Source organism: Octodon degus, unplaced genomic scaffold (assembly GCF_000260255.1).
Source record: "Octodon degus isolate 3935 unplaced genomic scaffold, OctDeg1.0 scaffold00007, whole genome shotgun sequence".
Lineage (NCBI taxonomy): Eukaryota > Metazoa > Chordata > Mammalia > Rodentia > Octodontidae > Octodon > Octodon degus.
The window spans coordinates 33472702-33499572 of NW_004524583.1; the positions used below are offsets into that span (position 1 = coordinate 33472702).

At 43.4% G+C, this 26871-nt stretch overlaps 1 protein-coding gene and 1 pseudogene across 3 annotated transcripts in view; one reads left to right on the plus strand and one right to left on the minus strand.

Annotated features, from left to right (window-relative positions):
• Ylpm1 (YLP motif containing 1) overlaps window positions 1-26871 on the plus strand; it is a 73158-nt gene that overhangs the window by 24211 nt on the left and 22076 nt on the right. For 2 of the 3 annotated variants that reach the window (XM_023703663.1, XM_023703666.1), the window contains exons 5-11: window positions 12240-14330; window positions 16965-17082; window positions 21029-21449; window positions 21538-21633; window positions 23209-23374; window positions 24176-24294; window positions 26369-26523. In XM_023703663.1, coding sequence (XP_023559431.1) covers window positions 12240-14330; window positions 16965-17082; window positions 21029-21449; window positions 21538-21633; window positions 23209-23374; window positions 24176-24294; window positions 26369-26523 — 3166 coding nt within the window. The remainder of the gene's footprint in view (window positions 1-12239; window positions 14331-16964; window positions 17083-21028; window positions 21450-21537; window positions 21634-23208; window positions 23375-24175; window positions 24295-26368; window positions 26524-26871) is intronic. The other variant, XM_004624863.2, reaches the window with a different exon arrangement.
• LOC105743764 lies at window positions 24444-24888 on the minus strand (annotated as a pseudogene).

Sequence of the window (26871 nt, forward strand, 5' to 3'; positions counted from 1 at the left end):
AAAAAAAAAAAAAAAAAACCAACAAAAAGAACTGAGCTAAGGGGCAGGCCCCCCTCAAATCTTGAATTTGAGAATATTCATCTGAGAACTCATAGTTAATAGTTGGAGACGCCATTTAGCATATGAATTTGACGTCACAGCTTAGAATAGTGCTCTGTGTGTGTGTGTTTTTGTGAGGTGGGGGTGTTGCCACTCAGGCTGGCCTTGAACTCACTGTGGAACCCTGGCTGGCCTGGGAACTCCAGGTGATTCTCCTGCCACAGCTTCCTGCATGATGAGATTCTAGGTGTGCACCACTATGCCCAACCCTGCATTTTTTTTTTTTTTTTTTTGATTCTGATAATTTTGTAACACTTCTCTAGTTTTCCTCTCTTTATTTTATTTTTTTTTTTTTTATCAATACGTGTTTTCAGTACACAGTCACTGTGTTCAGTAAAGTCCCAGAGCAGATTGTAATGTTTTGAGCAATGCAAAAATGACGGCTGATTTTTTTTTGTTTGTTTGTTTGTTTCTTCCTTTTAGACAGCTTCATTATTTTTTGTTGTTTCCTTTATTTTATCTTATTTTTATTTTTCTGATACTGGGAATCAAACTCAGGAGCTTATGCTTACCAGGCAGGCACAAGGCCACTGAGTTACCCCTGGCTTTGTCTCCTTATTTTGGGAATCAAATTAAGGACCTTGAGTTTGCCAGGCAGGCACTTGTGCCACTATCTTTTTTTTTTTTTTCGTTTTAGTGTATTTGGTTGTTACAGGGTCTCACTATGCAGCTCAGACTCACCGTTATCCTCCTGTTCTCAGCCTCCCCAGTGCTGGGATCCCAGGCATGTGCCGCCATGCCTGGCCTCTGTGGCCAGCTCAGCCTGCCCCGATGGCAGGGCCGGTGAGGCCTGTGGCACAGGGGGTGGAACCGTGGTGTGCTTGCCTAAGCAGACACTGTAGTCCACTGAGCTGTTTCCCTGGGCCCTCTAATCTCTTAACACATAGCCAGGGACAAATGATGTGTGACGATGTAATGAATTCTAGGGTTAGGAAATTTGCAGAATGTTTCAAGACCTATTAGGAGCCAGCCAAGCTGGCATATTTCTGTATACCCAGCACTCAGGAGGTTGAGGCAGGAGGATCACTGTGAGTTCAAGGCCAGCTAGTACTACAAGGCCAGCTAGACTCTTTTTGAAACAAACAAACAAAAAGATCTACAGGGAAAAATCATTAAGATCTCATAATTAATTTTAGATTTATGAAAGGATTCAGTAGACCCAGATGGTAATTGCAAGCTAATACATATTTTATTAATTTAAGTTAAATATTTACTTCACATCTGTAATAAAGAAGAAATCATGAAATATCTGTCTTTACAAATAAAACTGCTGCATACCTGTAATCCCACCATTTGGGAGGCTGAGGCAGGAGAATCACCCTGAGGTCAAGACCAGATTGGGCTACACAATAGGCTGTATCAAAACAAACATTAAACTGCTTGTTGTTTTGTTTTGTTTTGTTTGTTCTTAAAAACAGTTTTTAAGAAACTAATTGGATCCAGTAAACCTTGTTCAGTGCTAAGAGTTAGTGGTGTCTCTTGATTAGTACAAAGAAATTCTTGATTTTAATAGTCTAGTTTATAAATCTTTTCCTTTATAATTTGTGCTTTTTGTATACTGTTTAGAAAACTCCAAGACAGTAAACTTTTTTTTCCTATCATTTTTGCTTTAACTGTTTATTTTTAAATTAACACTCCATATAGAATTGATCTTTGTTAGAGTATGGTGCCAGGTAGGGATCCAGGCTCATTGTTTTCCATGTCACCGTGCAGCAGACCCCAGCACAAGTTGTTGAGAGGCTGTGCTTCCCTACTACTGTGCAGCATTTCCATCATGAATCAAATATATGATGTTTGGTTTTGGTTTTTGGGTCCCTCGGTCTGTGTGTCTACCCTTGCAGCAGTATCACTCTTTTTTTTTTTTTTTTTTGCGGAACCAGGGATTGAACTCAGGGCCTTGCGCTTGCCAGGGAAGCACTTAATCCACTGAGCCATCTCCCCAGCCCTAGTATCACTCTTTTAATTACTATGATTTTATAATAAATCTTGGTGTCTGTCACTGTAAATTCTCCATGTCTGTGCTTCTAGATTAGGAATTAGTTTTTCTGTAAAGGACCACATGATAAATAACTTCATACTTTGTTGGCCATCTTGGGTCTCTTGTCATTTTTTTTTTTCTGTTTCTCTTTAATCCTTAGAAATATTTAAAAACCATTCTTGACTATATTTGGCCCATAGTAGTAGTTTTTTGTTGTTGTTTTTGCGGAGCTGGGGATTGAACTCAGGCCCTTGCACTTGCCAGGCAAGCATTTATTCAACTGAGCCATCTCCCCACCCCCTAGTTTGTTAATTTATGTGCTAGATTGTCTTGATCATTTGCTTTAGAAACATGTTGTCAGTTTTCAAAAACCTACTGCAATTTTGATGAACATTGCATAAGGATCTCTTGACCATTTTAAGAACTAATTGACATCTTGGGTCTCTGATTGGTTTTAGGATTGGAACTGTACACCTTTCTAGAGCTGTCTTACTAGAATTGGACCTAGTGGGCTACAAGGAACACTATAGTTTTTGTTCCAGTTTGTCACGATTATTCATATTTATGGTCTTTGAGAAGTTTTATTTTAGGACCTTGGTTCTGGACAATAGAAAACAGGCTTTAATTTAATTAATTTATTTAGTCTTTTTGAGACAGGGTCTCTCTGTGCATTGCAGGCTGGTCTTGAGCTCACTTTGTAGCCCTGGCTGGTGTCACACTAGCATTGATCCTCCTGCCTCAGTCTCGTGAGTACTGGGATTACAGATGTGCACCACCACACCCAGCATAAAGGTTTTATTTTGTAGAGCTTTATGGGACTCGTTTTAAGTATCAACACAATTTTTCTACATATTTAAGCTTCTAATGTTTTTATCTAACCAGTGTGCCACAATTCGTGCATCTTTATGGTTGTGTTTAGTGAGTACATACTATATTTTCACTGTATTTCAAATACAAGTTGTTACATACAATAAAGGTCATAGTATTTTATTGTATTACTATTGAAGTGGTTTGTTTTTATTATCAGTTTCTCTTCATATATTTATTCCAGAGGCCTAAACGCTCTTTACTTCTACTAATGAAAAAAGTTTTGGTTGTTTCTCATTTTGTACCATCTGTGAATTCAGAAATTTGAAAACAGTTGTGATAAATATTTGCCTTTATATGTGTAATATTAAAAGTGTATTTCACCTATAATCCCAGCACTTGGGAGGCCGAGGCAGGAGGATTGATGTGAGTTCAAGGCCAGCCTGGGTTACAAAGTGAGCTCAAGGCCAGCCTGAGCTCATAGTAAGACCTGTCTCAAAAGCAAAAACAACAAAAAAGTATATTTCAAATGCTTGCAACATTTTCCTGCTCTCCAAAATGAAAATAAAATGACAGTCTTTTGGAGCTGGGGAGATAGCACTCTTAAGTGCCTGCCTGGCAAGTGCAAGGACCCAGCTTCAATTACCAGTACCACGTGCATGACGTGTCAGCTCCAGAACCCCAGGCATGCCCAGCCACCAGAAACCAGGCATGGTGGCACACACCTACAATCCCAGCGCCGGGGAGGCTAAGACAAGAGGATCACTATGAGTCTGAGCTGCTCTGAGCTGCATAGTGAGATCCTGTACCAAATAAATAAATAAATAAATTAAAAAATAAAACGACAATCTGGCTGTTGACCCTCAATCTCATCTGAAAGTGCAGTGCTCTGCCTTTTCGTTCCCTTTACCATACCTCTGCCACGTTCTTCTGTTGGCTCCCAGTACTTCCTCCCTCTTGTCCTTCTCCCTGTTCTTTATCCCTGCTCTTCTCTGTCTAGAGCCCTTTTCCTGCCATTCTTTTTTTGTACCTCAGTTTTTCCTGCCAAGGGGCGTCATGAGTTGTTCGTTGGGACTCTCGTCGGTCAGACTCGGGAACACCATGGTTATTAGCAAGGCAGGCATGACCCTCTTGTCTTGAATTCTGTTCTGATTGTTGATCTGTTTGTTTCATTCTTCTTCTGGACTGACAGCTCCTTGAAGTTAGGTGTGAGTATTTCTAACACTAACATAGTTAGCAAGTTCATAAGAAATGCTTTTTATGCCAAAATACCACTCATGGGTTCAATTCTCGGGGCATTCACAATTGACTTAAGGATAGCAGCGTGTTCATATTCAGAATTTGTGATGCTACTAGGTAGCATTTTGATGAGGTTTCTCGCCTGACACTTGGATATCGTGGAAGTCTTATTAATTGATAAAGCAAATGATTTCATCCAACTTCAGTGAGTATTATTATGGTTACTCGGAATTCATAAATGTAACATCAGTAAAAGGGACCAAACCATTGCAAACCCACAGACAGCCTTCTTTTCTCTCTTTGTGACTCTGTGATCTCCATCTTTAATGTTACCATTTAATGCTTGGGTGTGCGCCTTTCCGCTTTGCCCAGCGTAGCTGTCAGGTGTTTACCACTTTGCATAGACCATCTGCCCTGTTGCTGCCTTCTCAGACTTAGCAAACATTTTAATTTCACTTTATATTCTTAATTTGGATTCTTACCTCACAGAGGAACTCAAGGCTGTCAGGCCCCTCATAAAACCCCTCATAAAACTTCCTGCTAGGGCCGGAGAGATAGCTCAGCAGCATACATGCCTGCATGGCAAGAGCAAGGTCTGGAGTTCAACCCCTGGGACCTCAAAAAAACAACTTCCTCCTAGCCCTTACTTTTACTTACTTTGTTTGTTTGTTTGTTTTAACAGTAGCAGTTTTATTAAAGGTACAAAAAGAAAACAGGCTCTGCAGAGTGAGTTTAGGCCAAGGAGAAGTAGGAAAAGTACGCCCTACACTGTGAGGGTGGGCCACTATGCAGAAGTACACATAGTGCCCTGTCTGTTTTTTGAGACATGGTTTCACTCTGTATTCCAGGCTGGCCTCAAACTTACACCAATCCTCCTACCTCAGCCTCCCAAGAGTAGGCTCACAGGCATGCTCCCCCATGCCCAGCCACAATGCTTTATCTTGTTGAAGACGAAGCCCTTCTGATGAGGTTCAATCCTCTGTCTGTACCTGTTTAAAAAAAATACATTTTAAGGGGCCGGGGAGATAGCTCAGTGGAATAAGTGCTTCCCTGGCAAGCGCAAGGGCCTGAGTTCAATCTCCAGTTCCACCAAAAAATACATTTACCTTTTTATCAAAGTAATGCATATACCTAAGGTTTCAGTAAGGTGTTTTTAGGAATCAAATTCAGGGCGTGTCTTTGCCAGGCAGGTGCTGCACTGCTGAGCTGTGCCCCAGGCCCCATGTGGTTTCTTTTTCTTTTTTTGGTGGAATTGGGGATTGAACTCAGGCCCTTGTGCTTGCCGGGCAAGCGCTTATTCTACTGAGCTATTTCTATCTCCTTGGCCCCCCATGTGGTTTCCAAGAGCCCCGCAAAATGGCCATCCACCCAGATTCACTCAGAGTGTGTTTCCTAGTGGTGCCTTTTTAATCCTCTGGCTTTTTCTTTGGGTAGCTGTCTTATTCTTAACACTAAATAACTACTCCTTTCTTGACATAAATGCTAGTCTTTTCCTGACACAAACATTTTTGTTTGTTTGTTCATTTGTTTTATTGAGACACGGTTTCGCTGTGTATAATGCAAGTTGTTGTTGAGGTCACTGTGCAGCCCAGGCTGGCCTCGAACTCCTGGCAATCCTGCCTCAGCCTCCTGAGTACTGAGATTAGCGGTGTGAGCCGCCATGCGGGGTTGATGTATACATTTTAGATAGTGTGCATTTACTTCCTATTCTGACAAAGTTTCATTTTTTAAAAAAAAAAAATTTATTTGCATTTATTTTATGCTTAATCTATTTCCGTGCCACAAGTTTTTGTTTCTTCAGTTGCTTCTGGGATATCTTTTTCTTCTGTGCAACTTCCTCCTCTGGTTTGGGAACAGTTTGCTCCTTTTCAGTAAGAATCATCTCAATATGGCAGGGGAGCTCGTGTATGGATTAATCCGGCCATGAGCTCTGTAAGTGTGGCGGGCGTGTTCAATAACCAGAGAATCTACGTCTAAACCTTTAAGTTCAGCATTACTCTGCATTTTTAAGCATGTGCAGCAAAACTTCAGCACTGTTTTGGGGCCCTTCGTCCAGCCCCACTGTTTGGCCTGGGCACGCCCACCAACGCCACCATTGTAATGCCAGAATGGCACACATGACTTCTTCAATGTGACACCCTTCAGATCCTTGGTGGCCTCTCGGATATGCACACCCTTGACGGCCTGGGCAGTTTCATGCGTGTTCTTAGAGTGAACGCGAAGATGTGAGCCTCCTGATTTGCGTGATTTTGTGGAGTTTTCTGGCTCATGAGAGTAGTGAACCATTTTCACAGGTCACCTCAGGCTGCTCACAGGAGGAGCCAGAGTTTCTTTTCTTATTCTACTCTGCAAGCCCACTGGCCCAGTATATTAATAAAAGTTTTTATAAATCATAAATTTCTATGTTACTTTATACATTTTTATTGTAGAGCTAAGTAGCACACTGTGATTATTTTCTTTCGTGTAATAACTCTTCTAGAATTTCTAGTGCTCTTTTTGCAATTTCTTCTTTAAAATAATCCTCCATTCCTCCTGCTGAAAGCACCATCTTTTCTCCTGGTGGCTGGCAGAAAGGATCTCTTCTACAGTCACACATTTGGGCTGCTTGGTTGCTCTGCAGAGTTTTCGTGTATCTCTTACTATATTTTCTTTGACTGTTCTCAGGGGTTACAGTTAAGAGTTTATTGAATTTCATGACTTTCTGTTAGAATTTGCTGCTTGCTTTTCCTGAAGTGCCTATTCAGGTAGCATGCTAAGAAGGAATGGGTAGGAAGTAAGTTTTCTGAGGTTCATGTCTGAAAGCATCTTGATTCTTTTTTTTTTTTTTTTTGCGGAACCGGGGATTGAACTCAGGCCCTTGCGCTTGCCAGGCAAGCGCTTATTCCACTGAGCCATCTCCCCGGCCCCAGCATCTTGATTCTTATCCGAGTGTGAGTGTGCCTTCTCCCATACTTGAATTTGACCAGACCTAGCGCTGAGGGTTTTGGGCTCATGATTCTGTTTTCTTCTGTGATCTAGAATAGGTGTGGTATTGTTTTGATTTTTTTTCCTTGTTTACTCTTCAATCCCCCTCCAAACTTTTTTTTTTTTTACTTTTTAGTGTTGTGAAATTTCGTGTTTATTTGTTTTTATTTATTTATTTTTTTTTTTTTGTGGTACCAGGGATCGAACTCAGGACCTTGTGCTTGCCAGGCAAGCACTTATTGCACTGAGCTATCTCCCCGGACTATTTGTTTTTATTAATTGTACCAAGCACTGTCAGTGTGCTGAGCCCTGTCTTTCTGGAAGTGGGAGTCTCTTGACTCTGAGAAATTTCTTTTAGCTATTTTTCATTAATTATTGGTCTTGTCTTTTCTCTTTGGGACTTAGTAGAATTTTAGGTTTCTTGAATTATTTTTGTCTCATCTTTTCTCTCTTTTTTTCTTTTCTTTGGAGACTAGGTTTCAGTACATTGTTAGACTGGCCTTAAACTCACTATTGGTGTGTAGGCCAGGCTGGCATCAAACTCTTACCAGTCTTCCTGCCTCAGCTTCCAGGGTGCTGGGATTAAAGATGTGCACCACCACGCCGTCACATTTTGTATTTCCTGAGATACTTTACCCCATGATCGTCTTACTCTATTTTTTTTTAAACTTTAAAAAACAAAACCAAAATGTACAATTAGGGTATTTTGGTCCTGATTTTTTAAATATAAATAACAAATTGAATCATAGGATCACTTTTAGAGAATCTGAGTCTTTTAAGGCTAGGAGCAGTCTATTAAGAAATCTCACTGAGCGTAGCACTTTGAGCAGAACTCTGCTTCTATGCATTCTCTTCTGTTTTTTCTGTTAATCTCTGCTTTTCCCACATTTGTGTCCTGTTATCTCTTCCTATTGTTTTACAGGTATTTCTCCAGTATCAGATGATCCCTGCTGTCTCTCTTTATGTTTCAGAGTGGGAGACACTGACAAGCTCATGGGGAGCTCTGGGCACATGTGCTGGGTTTGTCATCTGTCAGCGTGGCTTTGGTTAGAGGCGAAAGTAAGGAGCTGCTCACTGCTGTGAAGAGACCCTCAAATACAAGAGTCTAGACATAGGTTCTCAGGAAATGGCAGTTGATGGTTCTGGATATGAATTTAGTCTGCATATCTTTTAGCTCCATATTTGATTTCTCTTCACCAGAATCACTGGGGTCCTGTGGGGCAGCCAGCCCCGGCCTTGTTGCCCTCTACTACCAGCACCCTGCTGTCATGTTCTTTCGTAAGTTACCACTCGTGTGAGGTGTCTTCCAGAAGGCTGAACTTCATTTCCCAGAATTCCCTTTCTCATGTTTCCTAATATGGTAGGCCCAGGAAAAATTTTTGTACCTAACATGAGACTTTTTTTTTTTTTTTTTTTATTTATTTATTTATTTGTGTGTGTGTGTGTGTGTGTGTGTGGCCAGCTCAGCCCACCAGGGGGCGGGGCTGGCTGGCATGTGGTGCTGGGGGATTGAACCGCGGTCCCTGGGCTTGGCTAAGCTTGTTCTAAGTAGGTGCTTTAGACCACTGAGCCATCTCACCAGCCCCAACATGAGACTTTTAGCCCTGGACCTAAAACACTGTAATTCTTCCTTCAGAACAGGAGAAAAACTCCCTATTTTGTCTTTGGGAGTAATGTTCAGTCTTCTGTCTAATTCTCACTTTCTCTCTGATTCTGTGTAACTTAAGTACTTAATAATTTTACTTACTGTTCACACCTTTCTGTTAGATGAGAAAGAAAAGAAATGACCGAGAAATGGGCATATGCCATGTGCAGATACACATGTGGGGACGCCATGCGCACTGTCACAGCTGCTCACAGCAGGTCCTCCGGTCAGAGCTGGTGTTTACAGTTAGCTACTTCCAGAACCCTTTCCTCTAGGCAAGCCCCACGGCTGGTCTGGGCGCTTGCCTGCTGGGGGCACCCGGACCTCTGTTCTTGAAAGGCCTTGGGTGTTGGCAGTCCTTCCCATTGACTTCATTGTTTCGTTTACTTTTTGAGACAGGTTTTCCATAGCAGTTCAGGCTGACCTCGAGTTCACGCCAGCCTCAGCCTCCTGAGTACTGGGATTGCAGGCGTGCACTACCGCTCCCAACTCCTGTTGACTTTAGTTACAAGAGGAGGAAGTACTGAAAGGTGTCCTGGAAGACCTCCTATGTTTTGCTCGTATCCCTCTTTAGTAGTAGTCTGACCCAGTGTCCTCTTTTTTTTTTTTTTTTTTTAAATGTATTCCGCTGTTTATTTATTTATATTTTACATTTATTTATTGTGTGTGTGTGTGTGGCCAGCTCAGCCCACCAGGGGGCGGGGCTGGCTGGCATGTGGTGTTGGGGATCGAACCGCGGTCCCTGATGCTTTGCCAACCTTGTTCCAAGTAGGTGCTTTAGACCACTGAGCCATCTCTCCAGCCCCTCAGTGTCCTCTTGAAAATCGGATCATTTACCCCATCTAATAGAGGAAGTAATTCCTTCTTTGCCTAGTTTCAGAATCTCAAAGCATGAGGTTTTAAAACTTTGAAGTAAAAGTCGTAATTCAACTTCAGTTTAATAAAATCATTATTATGTTCCTTGATGGAAGTGTTCTTGCCTCTCAGACTAAGACTTTTTGACCAGCAAAGCCTAAAATGTTTTTTTGTTGTTGGTGGTGTGTGTGTGTGTTTTTTTTTAATGTCTGTTTGAGACAAGGTCTCGCTGTGCAGTTCAGGCTTGCCTCGAACTCACAGTGGTCCTCCTGCCTCATTCTCCTGAGAGTTGAAATTACACGCATGTTCCACCATGCCTGGCTAGCTAACAAATTTCCTGAACCTGAACTTATTACTCTTGGTTGATTTCCCAAACAAAGAAACCTTTTGTAGTTCTCATTAAGAACATGAAAGGCATCAAGCTGTACCCTCAGTCACCTAAACCAGAAGCTTTGGAATCATAAATACTTCTTTCCATGATTATATCATTCCTACTAGCTACAATGTCTTATTCTGCCATCTTTCACATTACTTGTTATAACATCTCTTTTTTGGTTTTTTGTGGAACCGGGGATTGAACTCAGGCCCCTGCGCTTGCCAGGGAAACGCTTATTTCACTGAGCCGTCTCCCCGGCCCTATGACATCTCTTCACGTTGATCACTGCTATAGAATAGCTGTCGCCTCAGCTGCCCATATTGTAGAAGCAGTCTGCAAACTTTCTCCTTATTCATCTGCTATTTTTCTACTATAGCAATCGTTGGTAGACCATATTTGGTGACTCTTAAGTGCTTATAAAGTAATTTCAGACTCCTTAACCAGCTAAATTGATTCATCTGTGGTAACAAATTCAAAGATAGATGGCTTTAATAAGCTTATTCTCTCAGGATTTTATGGTAAGTCAGGAAACCAGCTTCCTTTCTTGTTTGGTACGTTACCACCCATTCCTTTGTGTGTGGCCCTTATTTACATGGTCAAGATACTTCACTGCTATGTCAGCCAGCATAAAAAAGAAATGGTGCTGAATGTGTGGTGGAACCTACCTGTAATCCCAGCACATAGGAGGCTGAGGCAGGAGAAGCTCTTGAGTTCAAGGCCAGCCTAAGCTACCTACTGAGTTCAGGGACAATGTAAACTAAATAAAGAGACCCTGTTTCAAACAAAAAAGAAAGTGGCCTTTCCCTCATAGGGACAACCCAGAAGGACATGTGAATCGTTTGTACTCTTAGCCCATCGGCTACAAGTTCTAGCTGGGAGAGGCTGGAAAGAGTGTCCCGACTGAGGACCTAGCTAACAACGTGGATGCTTTGTTACTGTAGAAAGGGAGGGGGAATGTCAGTCGTGTCTACCACGCAGGGTACGTGAGCGCGTGGGGTGGCTGGTGGTGGCCTGCCTCTTGGCCTCATTGCTCAGCGTGCCGCCTTTCCACCCCTTGCCCTTTCTCAGCCCTCCCTACGGTTCTTCCCTTTGCACTAGCCACACCAAGCTGTACGAGCTTTCCAGCCTGCTGCAGGGCATGCCCTTCCCCTTCCTCGGAGCCTTCCTGAGCTGGTGCACCCTTGCTGTCACGCTCCCTCATTGCCAGCACTTGCAGAGAGTGTTTTTCTTTTTTCTTTTTTTTTTTTTTTTTTTTTTTATGGAACCGGGGATTGAACTCAGGCCCTTGCACTTGCCAGGCAAGCACCTATTCTACTGAGCCATCTCCCCGGCCCCGAGAGTTTGTTTTTCAAGATCCACCTGAAGAGTCTTGTATAAAGCCCTCAGTGGACAGTGCTCCTCTGCCAAGGTGGAACTCGCCGTCTTCTCCTGTGTCATCCTTTTGCTCACGTACAGACTGAATCATTATACCTGTTGGCACTTAATTCTTAGATTTGAGGGCACAGGTGACATTTTATTTATGTATCTCTTAGATGTGGCGCGGAGCCTGACAGACATAGTGTCTATTCGTTGAGTACGTGAGTCCGTAGGACAAGCATCTTTGCCTGGATTTTTTTAAATGTCAGATCCCCGTTTTATGACGTAGTCACTGGTGTTTTATTGTTGTTTAAACTTTTCTCAGTCAAGATCAGTGCTAGCTCCAGTATTTACAATTATCCTAGTTTTCCTTAATGGTTTCATACTTAGTTTTTCGATTTTAAAAGTACTCTCAAGAGTTAATGTAATTTGTTAACTTTTTTTTTTTTTTAAGTCTTTTTGAGACAGGATCTCACTATGCAGTTCAGGCTGGCCTTTAGTTTACTTTGTAGCCTAAGCTGGTCTTGAACTCAGCTATTGTCCTGGCTCAGCCTCCTGAGTGCTAGGAATACAGGCATGTGCCACAAGGCCTAGGCAGAAAATTGGTTAATTTTCTTCTGTTTAAAATAGTTTTTCTGGCTATCAAGGCAGAATATTTATAATTGCTTTTTAACAATTCACTGTATCAGTGACTTGCTGCAGGAGATGTGTTGACGTGAATTAGATAATGCTGACGTGCTTTTCTCAAACCTGTCCTATGACCCTCTGAGCACTGCCATCTTAGCATACTGGTTCTGGGGTCCAGGTGACATGGGATCTGTTAACAACTGAAAGAGTCATTGTTATAAACAGATTCTAAGGCATGGAGAATTTCTTTTCTGCTTTACTGTCTTGAGTAATATCTTTTGTTTTACTTGTAGATTTGATGGTCCTCGAAGATTTGAGGATTTAGGGTCAAGGTGTGAAGGCCCGAGACCCAAAGGGCCTCGTTTTGAAGGAAATCGCCCCGATGGGCCAAGACCCAGATACGAAGGTCACCCAGCAGAGGGCACTAAAAGCAAATGGGGAATGATTCCCCGGGGGCCAGCGTCTCAATTTTATATTACCCCCAGTACATCCCTAAGTCCTCGACAGAGTGGACCACAGTGGAAAGGCCCCAAGCCAACCTTTGGACAGCAACATCCACAGCAAGCTAAGCCACAAGCAGAACCTCTTTCAGGAAACAGAGAATCATTAGCAGACACCAGTAGTAACCAGCAGAAGAATTCTAAAATGCAGTCCGCTTCGTTTCCTATTGCTACAGATGTAAAGGCTGCCAAGGCGGCTCAGTCCAGTGAGAATCTCAGCGACTCTCAGCACGAGCCACCTGAAAGCGAAGTCTCGGAAGAGCTCCTAGAGACCTCTGACTGGGACCAGAATTCTCAAAGTATGGAGACTCAGATGGACAAAACCCAAGCTGTTACTCAGCCCGTCTCCCTTGCAAATAAACCTATACCTACTCAATCTACTTTTCCCTCAAAAATGGGGGGCATGGAGGGAGAAACAGCAGTAGCAACATCATCATCACTAACTGCAGATAATGAGTTTAAACCTTTGGGTATTGGTCTGCCCCATTCAGAAAACCAAGAGAAAGGGCTGCCTCGGCTAGATAGCAGAGATAATAGATTAGAAGGCAATCGAGGCAGCAGCTCGTCCTACAGAGGTCCTGGGCAAAGTAGAATGGAAGACACACGGGATAAAGGACTGATGAGCAGAGGTCGAGGCCAGGCAATGAGCCGAGGCCCTGGGTTGGTCAAGCAAGAAGACTTTCGTGATAAGATGATGGGCAGGAGAGAAGACAGTCGGGAGAAGATGAGCAGAGGAGAAGGCAGCCGGGACCGAGGGTTGGGGAGGCCAGGAAGCAGTAGGGAGAAAGTGCCAGGTGGCCTGCAGGACAGGGTTAGAGCAGGCAGCCGAGAGCGGGGACCACCCCGGAGGCCAGGGAGCCAGGAGAGAGGACTTCCTCGCAGGGCTGGGAGTAGGGAGCGGGGCCCCCCCCGAAGAGCCGGGAGCAGGGAAAGGGGGCCACCTCGAGGGCCTGGCAGCCGGGAAAGGGCACCGGGCAGACCGGATTTCAGTCGTGATAGGGGTCCATTCAGACCAGAGCCGGGAGATGGTGGGGAGAAAATGTATGCATATCACCGAGATGAGCCTACAAGGGCTCCATGGGACCATGGAGAGGAGAGAGGGCGAGAAGAGTTCCCATTGGATGGCAGGAATGCCGCCATGGAGCGAGAAAGACTTGATGACTGGGATAGAGAGAGGTACTGGAGGGAGTGTGAGCGCGACTATCAGGATGACTCGCTCGACCCTTATAGTAGACCGCCGTCTCGGTCTCATGATGGAGACAGGCGAGGCCCTTGGTGGGATGATTGGGAGAGAGAGCAGGACATGGATGAGGATTACAGTAGGGAAATGGACAGGGACCTAGACAGGAATGTAGATCGGATTGGAAGACCCATGGATATGTACGATAGAAATTTGGATAATGAATGGGACAGAGATTATGGGAGACCACTGGATGAACAAGAGTCACAGTTTCGTGAACGGGATATTCCATCTCTTCCACCTTTACCGCCCCTCCCACCTCTTCCACCTTTGGATAGATACCGGGATGATAGATGGAGAGAAGAAAGAAATCGAGACCATGGTTATGACCGAGATTTCCGAGATAGGGGTGAGTTGAGGATTCGAGAGTATCCAGAAAGAGGAGATATGTGGCGGGAAAAGCGAGATTATGTTCCGGACAGACTGGACTGGGAAAGAGAACGGTTGTCAGACAGATGGTACCCATCTGATGTGGATAGACACTCCCCCATGGCAGAGCACATGTCCTCCTCGCATCATTCCTCCGAAATGGGGGGGTCCGATGCCAATTTAGACTCTGAACAAGGCCTTGGAGGGGTAATGGTTCTCAGTCAGAGGCAGCACGAAATCATTTTGAAAGCTGCACAAGAACTGAAAATGCTGCGGTAAGTTCACTCCTTAAGATCATTTCTTTTAGTTGAAGTGACTTTTCAGATTGTTTTTTTTTAAGTGATACGATGTGTTTGAATGGAATTATTTATTTTTTTATCATGAACTTTCAGTTTACATTTCTGGCCCCTCGGGGCTGTTCGGGGCTTGGGGTGTGTGTTTAGGGACTGTTGGTCGTAAGTGTGTGGCGGCGGTGTGCGGGTTGCCCTCTGTGCTGGGCCTTTCTGCGCAGCTGGGTTCTGGCGTGCCTGGCCTGTGCATGATTGAAGGGCCAGACCCAGCTCTTCAGGGCTCTGGCCTTCACAGCGCTTGTGCGTAAGCTCTGCGTTTTCCTAGTAGATGTTTTGCGTTATGGTATTAGATACGACAGTCTTCATAATCGCTAATCTTCGATATGACTTCGGACAGTGGTATGTTTTTCTTTGTCGCAGCTCAAAATGGTTTACTTGGAAATGTCCTCAGATTGTCCGTTGCTACTTTCTGTTTGGTATTTTTTAGCTTTTATTTTAATTAGAAGCAGGTATTTCCACCTAAAGTTAATAGTGGTGTCTAGAGAATCGTTTCCTTTGTGAGACGGTGCGTAGAATTTGGGTTTCCTGACCTATCGTCAGCTGTGTGGGTGGGCGTCTGCATCATGCTTCCCAGGCAGTAGCAACAGTAGTGGAGCTCGCAGTTCGTTGCATGTGCGACTGTGCCTAGCAGGTGTGCGAGGTACTTTGTGTACAGTGACTCATTCAATCCTTAGGCCAACCGTACACCCCGAGGCAAGAACTGGAGGCAGTAACAAATTGCAGCCTGTCTTAGGGTTTTGCAAAAGTGAATTAATGGCCAGGTTTTGATCAGTTCTAATGTATCATGTCTCTTTCCCTTCTTCTGTGGTCGCATTTGTGAATGATATTAATTGAATTTATAACTAAACTTTAGCACTGGAAAAGAAGAGTATGAGGACAGATAATCGTGGGTCAGGATGAAAGACAGATGCCTTGGGCAGCCCAGCAGCCCCTCCAGTCCCGGCCGCAGCGCCCGGGGCTCTGTGTCCGCGAGGGTGTTCCTGAAGGAGAGCTGCTCGCTGCCAAGCGCCTCTCGGACCCTACCTGCCCCACGATGGCCGCGGCTGAGGACTGTGCATTGTCTTAGGCCTGCTGTCTCAGATCCTTCTATTGCAAGCCCCTGTACAAATGATACTAAGACTCAGTTCAGTTCACTTTGCAAATAAGTAGCAGACTCAGAATTTGAATCCAGTCTGTCGGACTCTAAAATCTGTGTTGACACTATAAAAGTCCCTGAAGAGACAGCTTCTGGCTCAGGCCCCCCCTCCTGTCCCTCTCTCAGACAGGAGCTTTCTTTCCCTCAATAAATATATTCTGCTCGTTAAAAAAATAAAAAAATGAAATAAAATCTGTGTTTATGGAAACACCAATCTGATTCATGTTGCTAAGCAGCCAAGATTTCTTTCTCATTTAAAAATTCCTTTTTCATTCATAATTACCTCATATAGAAATGCTGGGTTAAAAAGATGGCATTTCTTTGTCATCCTTTTTTTGAAAGCTCTTTCTAGGCAATATAAACATAATTCTAGTAAGTGGTGGATAATTGTGGTTATAGTTAAATATAAGGTCATGTTGTGCCCGTGAAGTCAAGAGTGTCACTAGGTCTGTGTGGTGCAGAAACCATCCTATGCCTTTGTGCCTGGGTCATTATACTGAACAAAATTCAGGGAGAAAATTGTGAAAAATCTAAAGAGGTTACACAGGTTTTGTATGTTTAAGATTGTTGAGCTGGGGAGATGGCTCAGTGGGCTGGGGAGATGGCTCAGTAGAATAAACGCTTCCCTGGCAAGCACAAGGGCCTGAGTTCAATCCTCAGTTCCGCCAAAAATAAATAAATAAACTGACAGACCTTCTCACTATCTGCAGTAGGGATCATAAGCTAAAATGCCCACCTGAAACAAAAATGAGTGAAAGTGAGCCAGATAGAATTTTCTAGAATGTGGGGAGAATTGTGGTGACTGCATCGTAGAACACGGGCAGCCATGACCTCACTCACATGACTGTTGGCATATGAAAATGTAGCACTAGTGGGGTGTTTTCTTTGCAGCGCTTGAGTTCAAACCCGGGCCTTGTGAATGCTAGGCAAGTGCACTCACATTGAGCCCGGCCCCCAGCCCTGAAGTCTGAATTTATATGCTGGGTAAAAAATGGCAGGTAATTTAAATTGTTAGAACTGATGTGAAATCCAAATGGAGAAACACTTTCTAGGGTTAAAGTTCATGAGTCACAATTTTTAAATCTGTCTGGTCTAAACAGTATCGAAAATAATGACACATGATCTTTTAGTTGGGAGAAAGAAAAACATGATAAATAGATGAAATATGAGACTAGTCTGTTGAGGCAGGTTGTAGAATGTATCCTTAAAAATTGTCAATACTTTATTTATAGATCTTAGATGATTAGTGAGATTGCCTACATAAAAAAGCAAGCAAGTACTATCCCAGAGGTAGTTTGGTCACTGCTGGGGGTTTTAGAAAAAAGTTTTTATGTCCTTCTCTTTTTAAATTTGATATTAATTATAGTTATTTGGGAATGGTATAAACATGCTTTATATACAGTGGCAATTTTGTTTGTTTACAGGGAACAGAAAGAGCAGCTTCAGAAGATGAAAGACTTTGGGTCTGAGCCACAGATTGCTGACCATCTCCCACCCCAGGACTCAAGACTGCAGAGTATATCAAGACCTGGGATGTATCCGGTACGAGAAAACGTACAGGCAGAAAATGCGATGGTTTCTGCTTTGTGTGCTTACATGTCGCTGGACTTTATGTATAAAAATGTACACTTTAGGAAAGTAAAAGTAACAATTAAATATCTTTTTTGGGGGGTGGGGTAGTTGAGATAGGTTGTAGAAAGGCCTTACTTTATAGTTCCAGCTGACCTTGAACTGACTAGCACAGGCTGGCCTTGAACTCGTGGCCGTTTCCTGAGTGCTGCGATTACAAATGTGCACTGTGATGCCTGGCTTGACCTTTGAACATCTTTAAATATGGTCAGGCTGGGTGTGGTGGCACATACCTATAATCCCAGCACTTGGGAGGCTGAAGCAGAAGGATTCCTGCTTCCTATAAATTGAAGGCTAGCCTGGGTTACAAACTGAATCCAAGGCCAGCCTGAACTGCATAGCAAAACTCTTATCTCAAAAAAGACAAAAAAATTAGTCAATTAAAAATATGGTCAAAATGTGTAAGAAATGCTTTTTCCCAGGTTTTTTTTTTTTTTTAAATTTTATTTGTGTGTGTGTGTGTGTGTGTGTGTGTGTGTGGCCAGCTCAGCCCACCAGGGGGCGGGCTGGCTGGCATGTGGTGCTGGGGGATTGAACCGCAGTCCCTGTGCTTTTGCTTAGCTTGTTCTAAGTAGGTGCTTTAGACCACTGAGCCATCTCACCAGCCCCATTTCCCAGGTTTTGATAAGTAAACCCAATGCATTTGAAATATGTGACTTCATGTTCTAGCAGTTCTTGTGTCCAAGTAGCGGTAGTCCTGCTTGCTGTAAGCCTCAGTGTTGTCTCCCCCTGTGGACTGCACGTTCAGCTGGACAAGGCTCACATGTGTCCCTGCGCGTAGCCCAGTGCCATACAGAGGAACCAAAACAGGTGTTTGTGTTGAAATGGAATGATTGGTTTTTCTCTTTTGTTTGCTTGAGAGGTTATTATTGCTGTTCTACCTTTAAGCTAGTGACGGACTTTTACAGTGTTATCAGGGCCAGCAAGATAGCTCAGTGGACGGACTAAAAGCGCAGGGACCAGGGTTCTGTCCCCAGCTCCATATGCCAGGCCAGGCTGGGCATGGCGGCACACACCTGTGATCCCAGCACTGGGGAGGCCAGGACAGGAGGACCCCTACAAGTCCAGGCTGCCTAGTGAGGCCCTGTACCACCTACATAAAAATAAACAGTGTGCTCATGCACATAATTATATAACAACACAATGTGGGAGGAAGAAATCCAGTTGAACCATTTCATAAATTAGCGCTTCATTTTTCAAGATCCCCTTTCACAGTGGTCTAATGTACAACATTCATACACGGTTGTTGACACCCATGACTGTCACGATGATTGTTAACTCCCCAGATCGCATCTCCTGACCAACCTGGGCATTACAGCGGGGCTTGTTGCCCCATCGCTTGGTGACTGTAGCTCCAAGTCTGAAAATCAGCCTACCTGTTCGCTTTGTGCTGCCTCTCAGTAGTTATGTCAGTCCGCTTTTCATCATTGTGACAAAATACCTGAAAGAAATCAAATAGGAGAAATAAAGATGTATTTTGTCTCATGGTCATCTGGCTTCATCGTTTCCAGGCTGACTGTAAGGCAGCGCTGCCAACCCAGTGGCAGCCACAAAGAGGAGGAGGAGGAGGAGGGAGAGATGAAGAGGAGGGACAGACACACACACACACAGGGAACACTATGTTAATGGGTCTGCTGCTTTTGATCTGTCCAGGCCTCTGCCCTACTGCATGGCACAGGGCAGCTGTCCTCCGTCTTTTGCCGTCCCACATGCTGGGTGTCTGGAAACAACCTCACAGACACCTTGAAGCGTGTTGTGCTTTGCACATTGTGTTTGTCAGTCCAGTCAAGTTGACAACAGGATAAAGCATCATAGCAGGCATTTTACTGTCTTTTTAATATTGATCAGATGCAGTATTCTCCGGTGTCCACTTCCCTACAACCTCAGCTCTAGTCTTAATTAGTGCTTGCCTAGATTATACCAGAAACACTAATTCCATCTCCCTGTAAACTTAATTCTCCTCTAATTCGTTGTATATTATGCTGCCACAGTGATTGATAATTTAGGTATAATACATTACAGACAATAACATACCCTGCAGTTTGAGGGTTTGTTTTTTTGTTTTTTGTTTTTTTTTTGTCTTTTTGAGACAAGGTTTCATGTGCAGTTCAGGCTGGCTTTGAACTCTCTTAGCCCAGGCTGGACCCAAATGTGCAGCAATCCTCCTGTGTGGCACACGCCTATAATCCCAGCTCTTGGGAAGCTGTAAACAGGCAGATTGCTGCGAGTCCAATCTAGTAGTGAGACCCTGAACACCCTGTAGACCCCCTCCCTAAAATACAAAAAAGAAAAAAAAAACCCAATGGCCACACCCACAGGCCTAGGTTTGGGTTGGGCCTGGGGCATTTGAAACCAAGTAGGTTAAAGAGAAGAGACTGTGGTTATGTGTGGAGAAGTGGGCTGTGTGTGTTTGTATAATATCTTCATTATTTTCTTAACCGCTGTCTGAGGCACACTTTGCCTTCTGTTTTTTTGGGTTTTTTTTTGGCGAACCGGGGATTGAACTCAGGCCTTTGTACTTGCCAGGGAAGCGCTTATTCCACTGAGCCATCTCCCCGGCCCCAACTTTGCCTTTTTGAGCATTTTATATATATTGAATCATACAATATTTGGTTGTAAATGTCTCGCTTTCATTTAGCAAATGTCTTCAAGACTCATCCATGTGCTAGCATGAATCAGTATTTCATTTCTTTTTTTTTTTTTTAATGTGTGTGTGTGTGTGTGTGTGGCCATCTCAGCCCACCAGGGGGCGTGGCTGGCTGGCATGTGGTGCTGGGGGACTGAACCGCGGTCCCTGTGCTTTGCCAGGCTTGTTCCAAGTAGGTGCTTTAGACCACTGAGCCATCTCACCAGCCCCAGTATTTCATTTCTTTTTACTGCTAATACCCATTATATGAATATAACAGTTGTGTTTATCCATTCACTAGTTGATAGACATTTGGATTATTGGTTAAGGTTGCTGTGAGTATCTGTGCAAATCTTTGGTGGCTAGGTCTTTATTTTGTTGGATACCTAGGAGTCAAATCATTAGGTCACATGTAAACTTGACTTTTTAAGGAACTTGCCGGCCATTTTCAGAGTGCACCATTTTTCATTCTCACTAGCAATCTTTTGTTTTTTTTTTTTTTTTTTGCAGAACCAGAGTGTCACTAGCCGTCTAAGAGGTGCTTTCTTCCTCTATACCCTTGCCGTCATTTTTTCTATTTTGTTCATTGTAATCCAGCGGGTATGAAATGCTGCTATCTCATTGGGTTTTAATCAGCACTTTTCTAATGACGTGCTGTAGAGCATTATTTCATGTGTGTTAGCCATTTGCAGAGTCTGCGGAGCTCTCTTTGGCCCCATACATTTTTGCTTCTATGTCTTACAAGTTATGAGGTTGTTTTGTTGGTTGTGTTTTTGTTTTTTTTTTTTTGCGGTACCAGGGATTGAACTCAGGCCCTTGCGCTTGCCAGGCAAGTGTTTATTCTACTGAGCTATCTCCCCGGCCCCCTACAAGTTCCGAGTTTTAAATGTTCTGAATTCAAGTTCTTTCTTAGATATGAGATTTACTTATATTTTCTACCTCTGTGGCTCGTCATATCATTTTTTCTCCTTGTATTATTAAAGTTCAAAATTGTAATTTTTGTTTTGTTTTTGTGGCCAGCTCAGCCTACCCTGGGGGTGGGGCTGGCGCAGCATGTAATGCTGGGGATTGAACCACGGTCCCTGTGCATTTGCCTAAGCAGGCGCTTTAGCCTGCTGAGCTGTCTCGCTGTAAGTTTTTAATGGTCCAGTTTATTAAGTTTTTAATTTCTCCACTGATCTGTGGCAACACGATGAAATGCCCATTTCCTAACTCACTGCTTCTATCCTCTAGCCTCCAGGGTCCTACAGACCACCCCCACCCATGGGTAAGCCGCCAGGCTCACTTGTAAGACCCTCTGCTCCACCACCAAGATCATCTGTCCCTATGGCCAGGCCACCTGTGCCAATACCACCACCTCCCCCGCCGCCGCCGCCCCCACCGCCGCCACCTCCTGTGATAAAGCCACAGACTTCAGCTGTGGAACAGGAACGCTGGGACGAAGATTCTTTTTATGGACTCTGGGATACAAATGATGAACAAGGACTTAATTCTGAATTTAAGTCGGAAAGTGCACCAATTCCCCCTGCCCCAGTATTACCACCGCCACCCGTTCACCCTTCCATCCCTCCTCCTGGCCCAATGCCTATGGGTGTGCCACCCATGTCCAAACCACCGCCGGTACAACAGACTGTAGATTATGGTCATGGCCGAGGTAAGGATTAAGGGTACATTTGTACTTGGGATTCAGTAGGAATTAACTTGAGCTCGCTGTTAAAGCATTTTACCCCTGTTCTTTTAAGCAGATATGTCTACTAATAAAGTTGAGCAAATACCCTATGGAGAAAGAATAACCCTACGCCCAGATCCACTACCTGAAAGGTCAACTTTTGAAACAGGTAGGATTCCCATAGACATTAATATTTATAAACCTAATTTAGGAGCAACTATGTTGAAGACAGCAATGTACAGTGTAACAACCACTGTTCAATACCTCTCATGTGTAATCTATATATAGATTATATATATCTGTAGATTTAAGTAATCTATTTACATATTAGATTACTACATATATAGATATAAGTAATCTATATCTATATATATAGATAGATTACTTAGTACTTGAAATCTTTGATTTACCTACTCTCAGTAAACTACATATTGAATTTCTTGGCTACTGTGTATTCCTTTGTCTGACAAGGTCATAAACTCAACTTGGAGTTTTTACTTTTTTGCTGGTTCAGCTGGCCCTGAGGGCAGGGTGGCAAGGTATGTGGTGCCAGGGATTGAACCGCAGTCCCCTATGCGTGCCTACGCCTCCCTAAGCAGGCACTTTAGACCACTAAGCTATCTCGCTTATCTATTATTTTTATACTCTCTTTAAGATAAATTAAAAAAATAAAAAGGACAAGGGGAAAAATTCAAGGTTTATAGAAAAGAAGAGTTAATGTTTTAACTGTTTAATCAGTCTTGCATGCCTATATCTAGTGGTCTGAATAACAAATTTGATGATAATATGTATACTATAACAACCATTGTTAATTTCCTATTCTCTTGAAATTCTATACCATTTTTATTATGCTGGAGGGTTTTTTTTGTTTGTTTGTTTGTTTTTGTTTTTTTGCAGTACTGGGGATTGAACTCAGGACCTTGTTCTTGCCAGGCAGGTACTTATGCCACTGAGCTATATTCCTGGCCCTGTTTATATTTTGTTTTGGGGTTTTTTTCCTCTTTGAAATAAAATTTAAAAAATAAACCTGATTTAGGTGCTAGCTATGACTTTTTTGTTTTTAAGATTATCTGGAGGGAGATGGCTCAGTGGAATAAGCCCTTCCCTGGCAAGTGCAAGGGCCTGAGTTCAATCCCTGGTTCCACAACAAAAAAAAAACCCAAAGAAAACCAAGCATGTGCCACCATGCCTGGCCTCTGATTTTGGACCAGGGAGATGGCTCAGTAGAATAAGTGCTTCTCTGGCAAGTGCAAGGGTCTGAGTTCAATCCCCGGTTCTGCCCCACCCCCGCCAAAAAAAAAAAAATAGATTATCTGGGCCTTCTCTTAAGTTGAATAGAAGAGGGGCCACAGAAATGGCTCAGTAGAATAAGCCCTTCCCTGGCAAGCGCAAGGGCCTGGGTTCAATCCCCAGTTCTTCAGAAAAAAAAAAAAGATAAACAGAAGAGGGCCAGTGAGATAACTCAGAGGACTAAGCGCCTGTTTAGGCAAGTGCAGGGACCAGGGTTCGCCACCTAGCACCACTGGGTGTGTGGTGGTGCATGTCTGTAATCCTCAGCACAGGTGGGTCACTATGAGTCCAAGCTGCATAGTAAGACCCTGTAACAAATACATTTAAAAAAAAAGATGGAAGATTCTTGAGTTGAATTTGGGGCAACATTTTATCATAGTTCCTAAATCAGATTTGTACTTCTCTGCTTTATATCCAAGAAAATATGTAGTTCTTATTTGTATTGTTTTTGTAGATCATGCAGGTCAGCGTGATCGCTATGATAGAGACAGAGACCGTGAGCCTTACTTTGATCGAGATTTTAAAAGGGATCGGGAGGCCCATAGAGATCGAGACCGGGATCGTGTGATTGACTATGACCGGGACCGATTTGACAGAGATCGCCGGCCCCGGGATGATAGGTATGGTGTGGAAAATACCTTTGCTAGGTGTGAAGTTCAAGTGTTTGGGGGACCTGCCCCTTAGCTCAGTTCTTTAATGAGTTCAATCCCCAGTTCTGCAAAAAAATTAAAATAAAAATAAAAAAGTGTTTGAAGTTATTGTTATTTTTTTTTGGTGGAACCGGGGTTTGAATTCAGGTCCTTGTGCTTGCCAAGCAAGCACTTATTCTACTGAGCCACCCTACTGAGCTATCTCCCCGGCCCCCAGTAAATGACATTCTATGTGAGTGTGTGTGTGTGTGTGTGTGTGTGTGTGTGTGAGAGAGAGAGAGAGAGAGAGAGAGAGTGTGTGTACATTAGAGAAGAGAGACCAATTCTGGATCAGTTTTTGAGAAAGTAGGTGCTTAGGGCTGGGGATTTGGCTCAGTGGTAGAATGCTTGTCTAGCAAGCGGAAAGTCCTGGGTTCGGTACTCAGCACTAAAAACAAAAAATAAAAAAGAAAGTAGGTGCTTCAGCTTTGCTAGCTTGAATTCCAGATAAGTTAATAGTAGAGGTGTGGTATTGTCAATAAAGTATAATCATTAATTATAGGTAAACTATTTTTGCAACTTAAGAGATTTTTAGATGTGTTGTAAACTATTTTTGCAACTTAAGAGATTTTTAGATGTGTTTATGTAAGGCAGATCTTAGTGAAAAGGCAGAGTATAAACATAAGTTATGTGGAGTAACTACATAGAGAGAAGTGAACAGATAATGGTGCAGCATTATAAAGCACAGACCGTCAGATATTTTTTACTTAAAGAACTTGTTACACTTTCTAGGACTCCATCGTATCGAGACAAAAAAGACCATTCCTCATCCAGAAGAGGGGGATTTGATAGGCCGTCCTATGACAGGAAGTCTGACCGACCAGCATATGAAGGCCCATCCATGTTTGGAGGTAGAGCTGTATCTTATTAACTGCAGGGATGTTGAGAATGTACACAGTTGGGAAGGGTTTACATGTTATTATGGATTTAAACTTTCTTTCTTTTTTTTTTTTTTTTGAAAACCGTGTTAGCATTTTGATGAGCCCCCTGTCCAGAAGCTTCACGCTACCAGGACACAGGGCCCCCAACACCCTTAATCTTCTCCTCAGCTCTTCTGCTGAAGAACTTGGCTTTCACGATGACAGGCTGCTTTGGGAGCTTCCCTTCCCAAGAACTCTGTAGTAGCCCCATCGCACTACATCAATGACGGGAGCTACTCCAGTCTTGTTTTTGGCAGCATTTACTCGTGTCTGCTCACTGACCAGTGTCCACAATTTATCAAGGTTGGCAGTTGGACAGAAGCTCTGGTTTCTCTTTAAGTGGTAATGCCTCATACCAGCCTTCCCAAAGTCACCTGGGTGACATTTGTCGAAGTTGATCCTGTGATGATGCACGCCACCAGCATTACCCCGGCCTCCGGGGTGCTTCCGGTGCTTGCCGATGCGGCCATGGCCGTGGCTCACATGGCCCCGAAGCTTCCAGGTCTTCCTTAGTCTGGAGGGCATGTCGGTGGCCGAGATGAAAGGGCTGGATTTAAACTTTCTAAGTAAAACGTACTTGAGAATTTCTTAAATTGACAGCATTCTATCAAGAATAGCATGAGTTCAATCCCTGGTTCCGCAAAAAAAAAAAAGAATAGCAGTAGAAGGCCAAGTGTGTGTTTTGTTTTTTATGTATTTAGTGCAGGGTCTCACTATGTAGATTGGACTCATAGTTATTCTCCTGTTTTTAGCCTCCCAAGCTGTGGGATTACAGGCATGCACCACCACACCCAGTCTCACTTGCTGTCTCAGTGCACCCCAGGACGGGGCTGGCACAGCATGCCGGGGATCGAACCCCCAGCCACTGCACTCTGTCTAAGCAGGCACTTTAGTCCACAGAGCTACCTGGCTGGCCCTAAGGCCAGTTGTGTTGCATACCTATAATCCCAGCACTCGGGGATGAGGCAGGGCGATCAGGGCTACAAAGTGATCTCAAGGTATCCTGAACTGCATAGCAAGACTGTCTCAAAAAGAAAACTTATCATTAAAGAAATTCTTAAAAATAGTCATTTATGGGGCCAGGGAGATGACTCAGCAGAATAAGCACTTCCCTGGCAAGCGTGAGGGCCGGAGTTCAATCCCCAGTTCTGAAAAAAAAAAAAAAAATAGTCATTTATAATTCCACTGCCCACTGTATTACCACTATTGTAATTTTGTGTATTTTTCTTTCATTCTCTCTTTGCACGCATATTTATGAACTGTATAAATGCAGGGCAGTTTGCTTTTTCTCACAGTGTTGAGGATCAAGCCCAGAGCCTCACACATACTAGGCAAGTACTTTGCACTGTACCACTGAGCTGCCTTCCAGCTCTAAATGCAGTTGCTACTAGAGGCTCTGTGACATTTCATTGAGTAGATAAAATACAAGATCCTTATTTTAGACATGTAGGTTTATTTGTACTGCTGTAAGTTACACATAAACTAGAAACTCATAGCTGTAAGATTTAGTTTTTGTAAGCTGATGACTCTTGTTTTAAAAACCGTTAAATAGAAGTTACAAAATTAAAATCAAGCTTGGAATTGTTTAACAAAAATGCTGTTCTTCTGTATCTTGTTAATGATTTCAATATTTTGTGGACATGTTTCCCTGTAATATCACTAAATCTTTTATTTTCTTGATTTCAGATTTACATTAAATTTTCTCTTACTTATTACTTTCTCTAAAAGCAGCCCCCAGATCATTTTTTTCTTAGTGTGAATTATGATTAGGCTAAGAGTGGAGAGTTAAACTTGAAAATAAGGCTTTTTTTTTTTTTTTGTTCCTCGAATGCCTTCAGGGCCCTTTTGGCCAGCGGGAGGGGTGTGAGGTTCGAACTCCAGCAACCTGAGGCTGACAGCTTTGTGGAAGCAGCCACTTAAAGGCCTGAGCTAGGGCCAGGCCCCCGTTAACTTGGAAATAAGTTACTGTATGAATAGTAACTTTATTCAACTGTTGGAAATCCAGGTGATCGAAGAACTTACCCAGAGGAGCGGATTCCCCTACCAGCTCCTTCCCTGAGCCACCAGCCACCTCCAGCTCCCCGGGCAGAGAAGAAGCCGGAGTCAAAGAATGTGGATGACATTTTGAAGCCACCCGGCCGGGAGAGCAGACCTGAGAGAGTAAGTCTTTCTCTTTATTCCGGTTCCAGGTGTTGAACCCCAGGCGTTCCTTAGACACAGCACAGCTGCTAAAGCAGTCTACTCTGAGCTACAGCTCACCTTGCCCGCAGGTCAGCCTGTGAGGCTCACTCATTTTCTTATAAAGCCGAAGAGGATAGATGGTTTTTTTTTTTTTTTTTTTTTTTTTTTTTTTTTTTTTTTTGGTGGTACTAAAGATCGAGCTCAGGACCTTGTGCTTGCCAGGCAAGTACTTATTCCACTGAGCTATTTCCCCAACCCAGATCTTTTTAATAGAATAGAAATTCCCTATTCATCTGCAGTATAGAAATATCAGATTCAGAGGGCCGG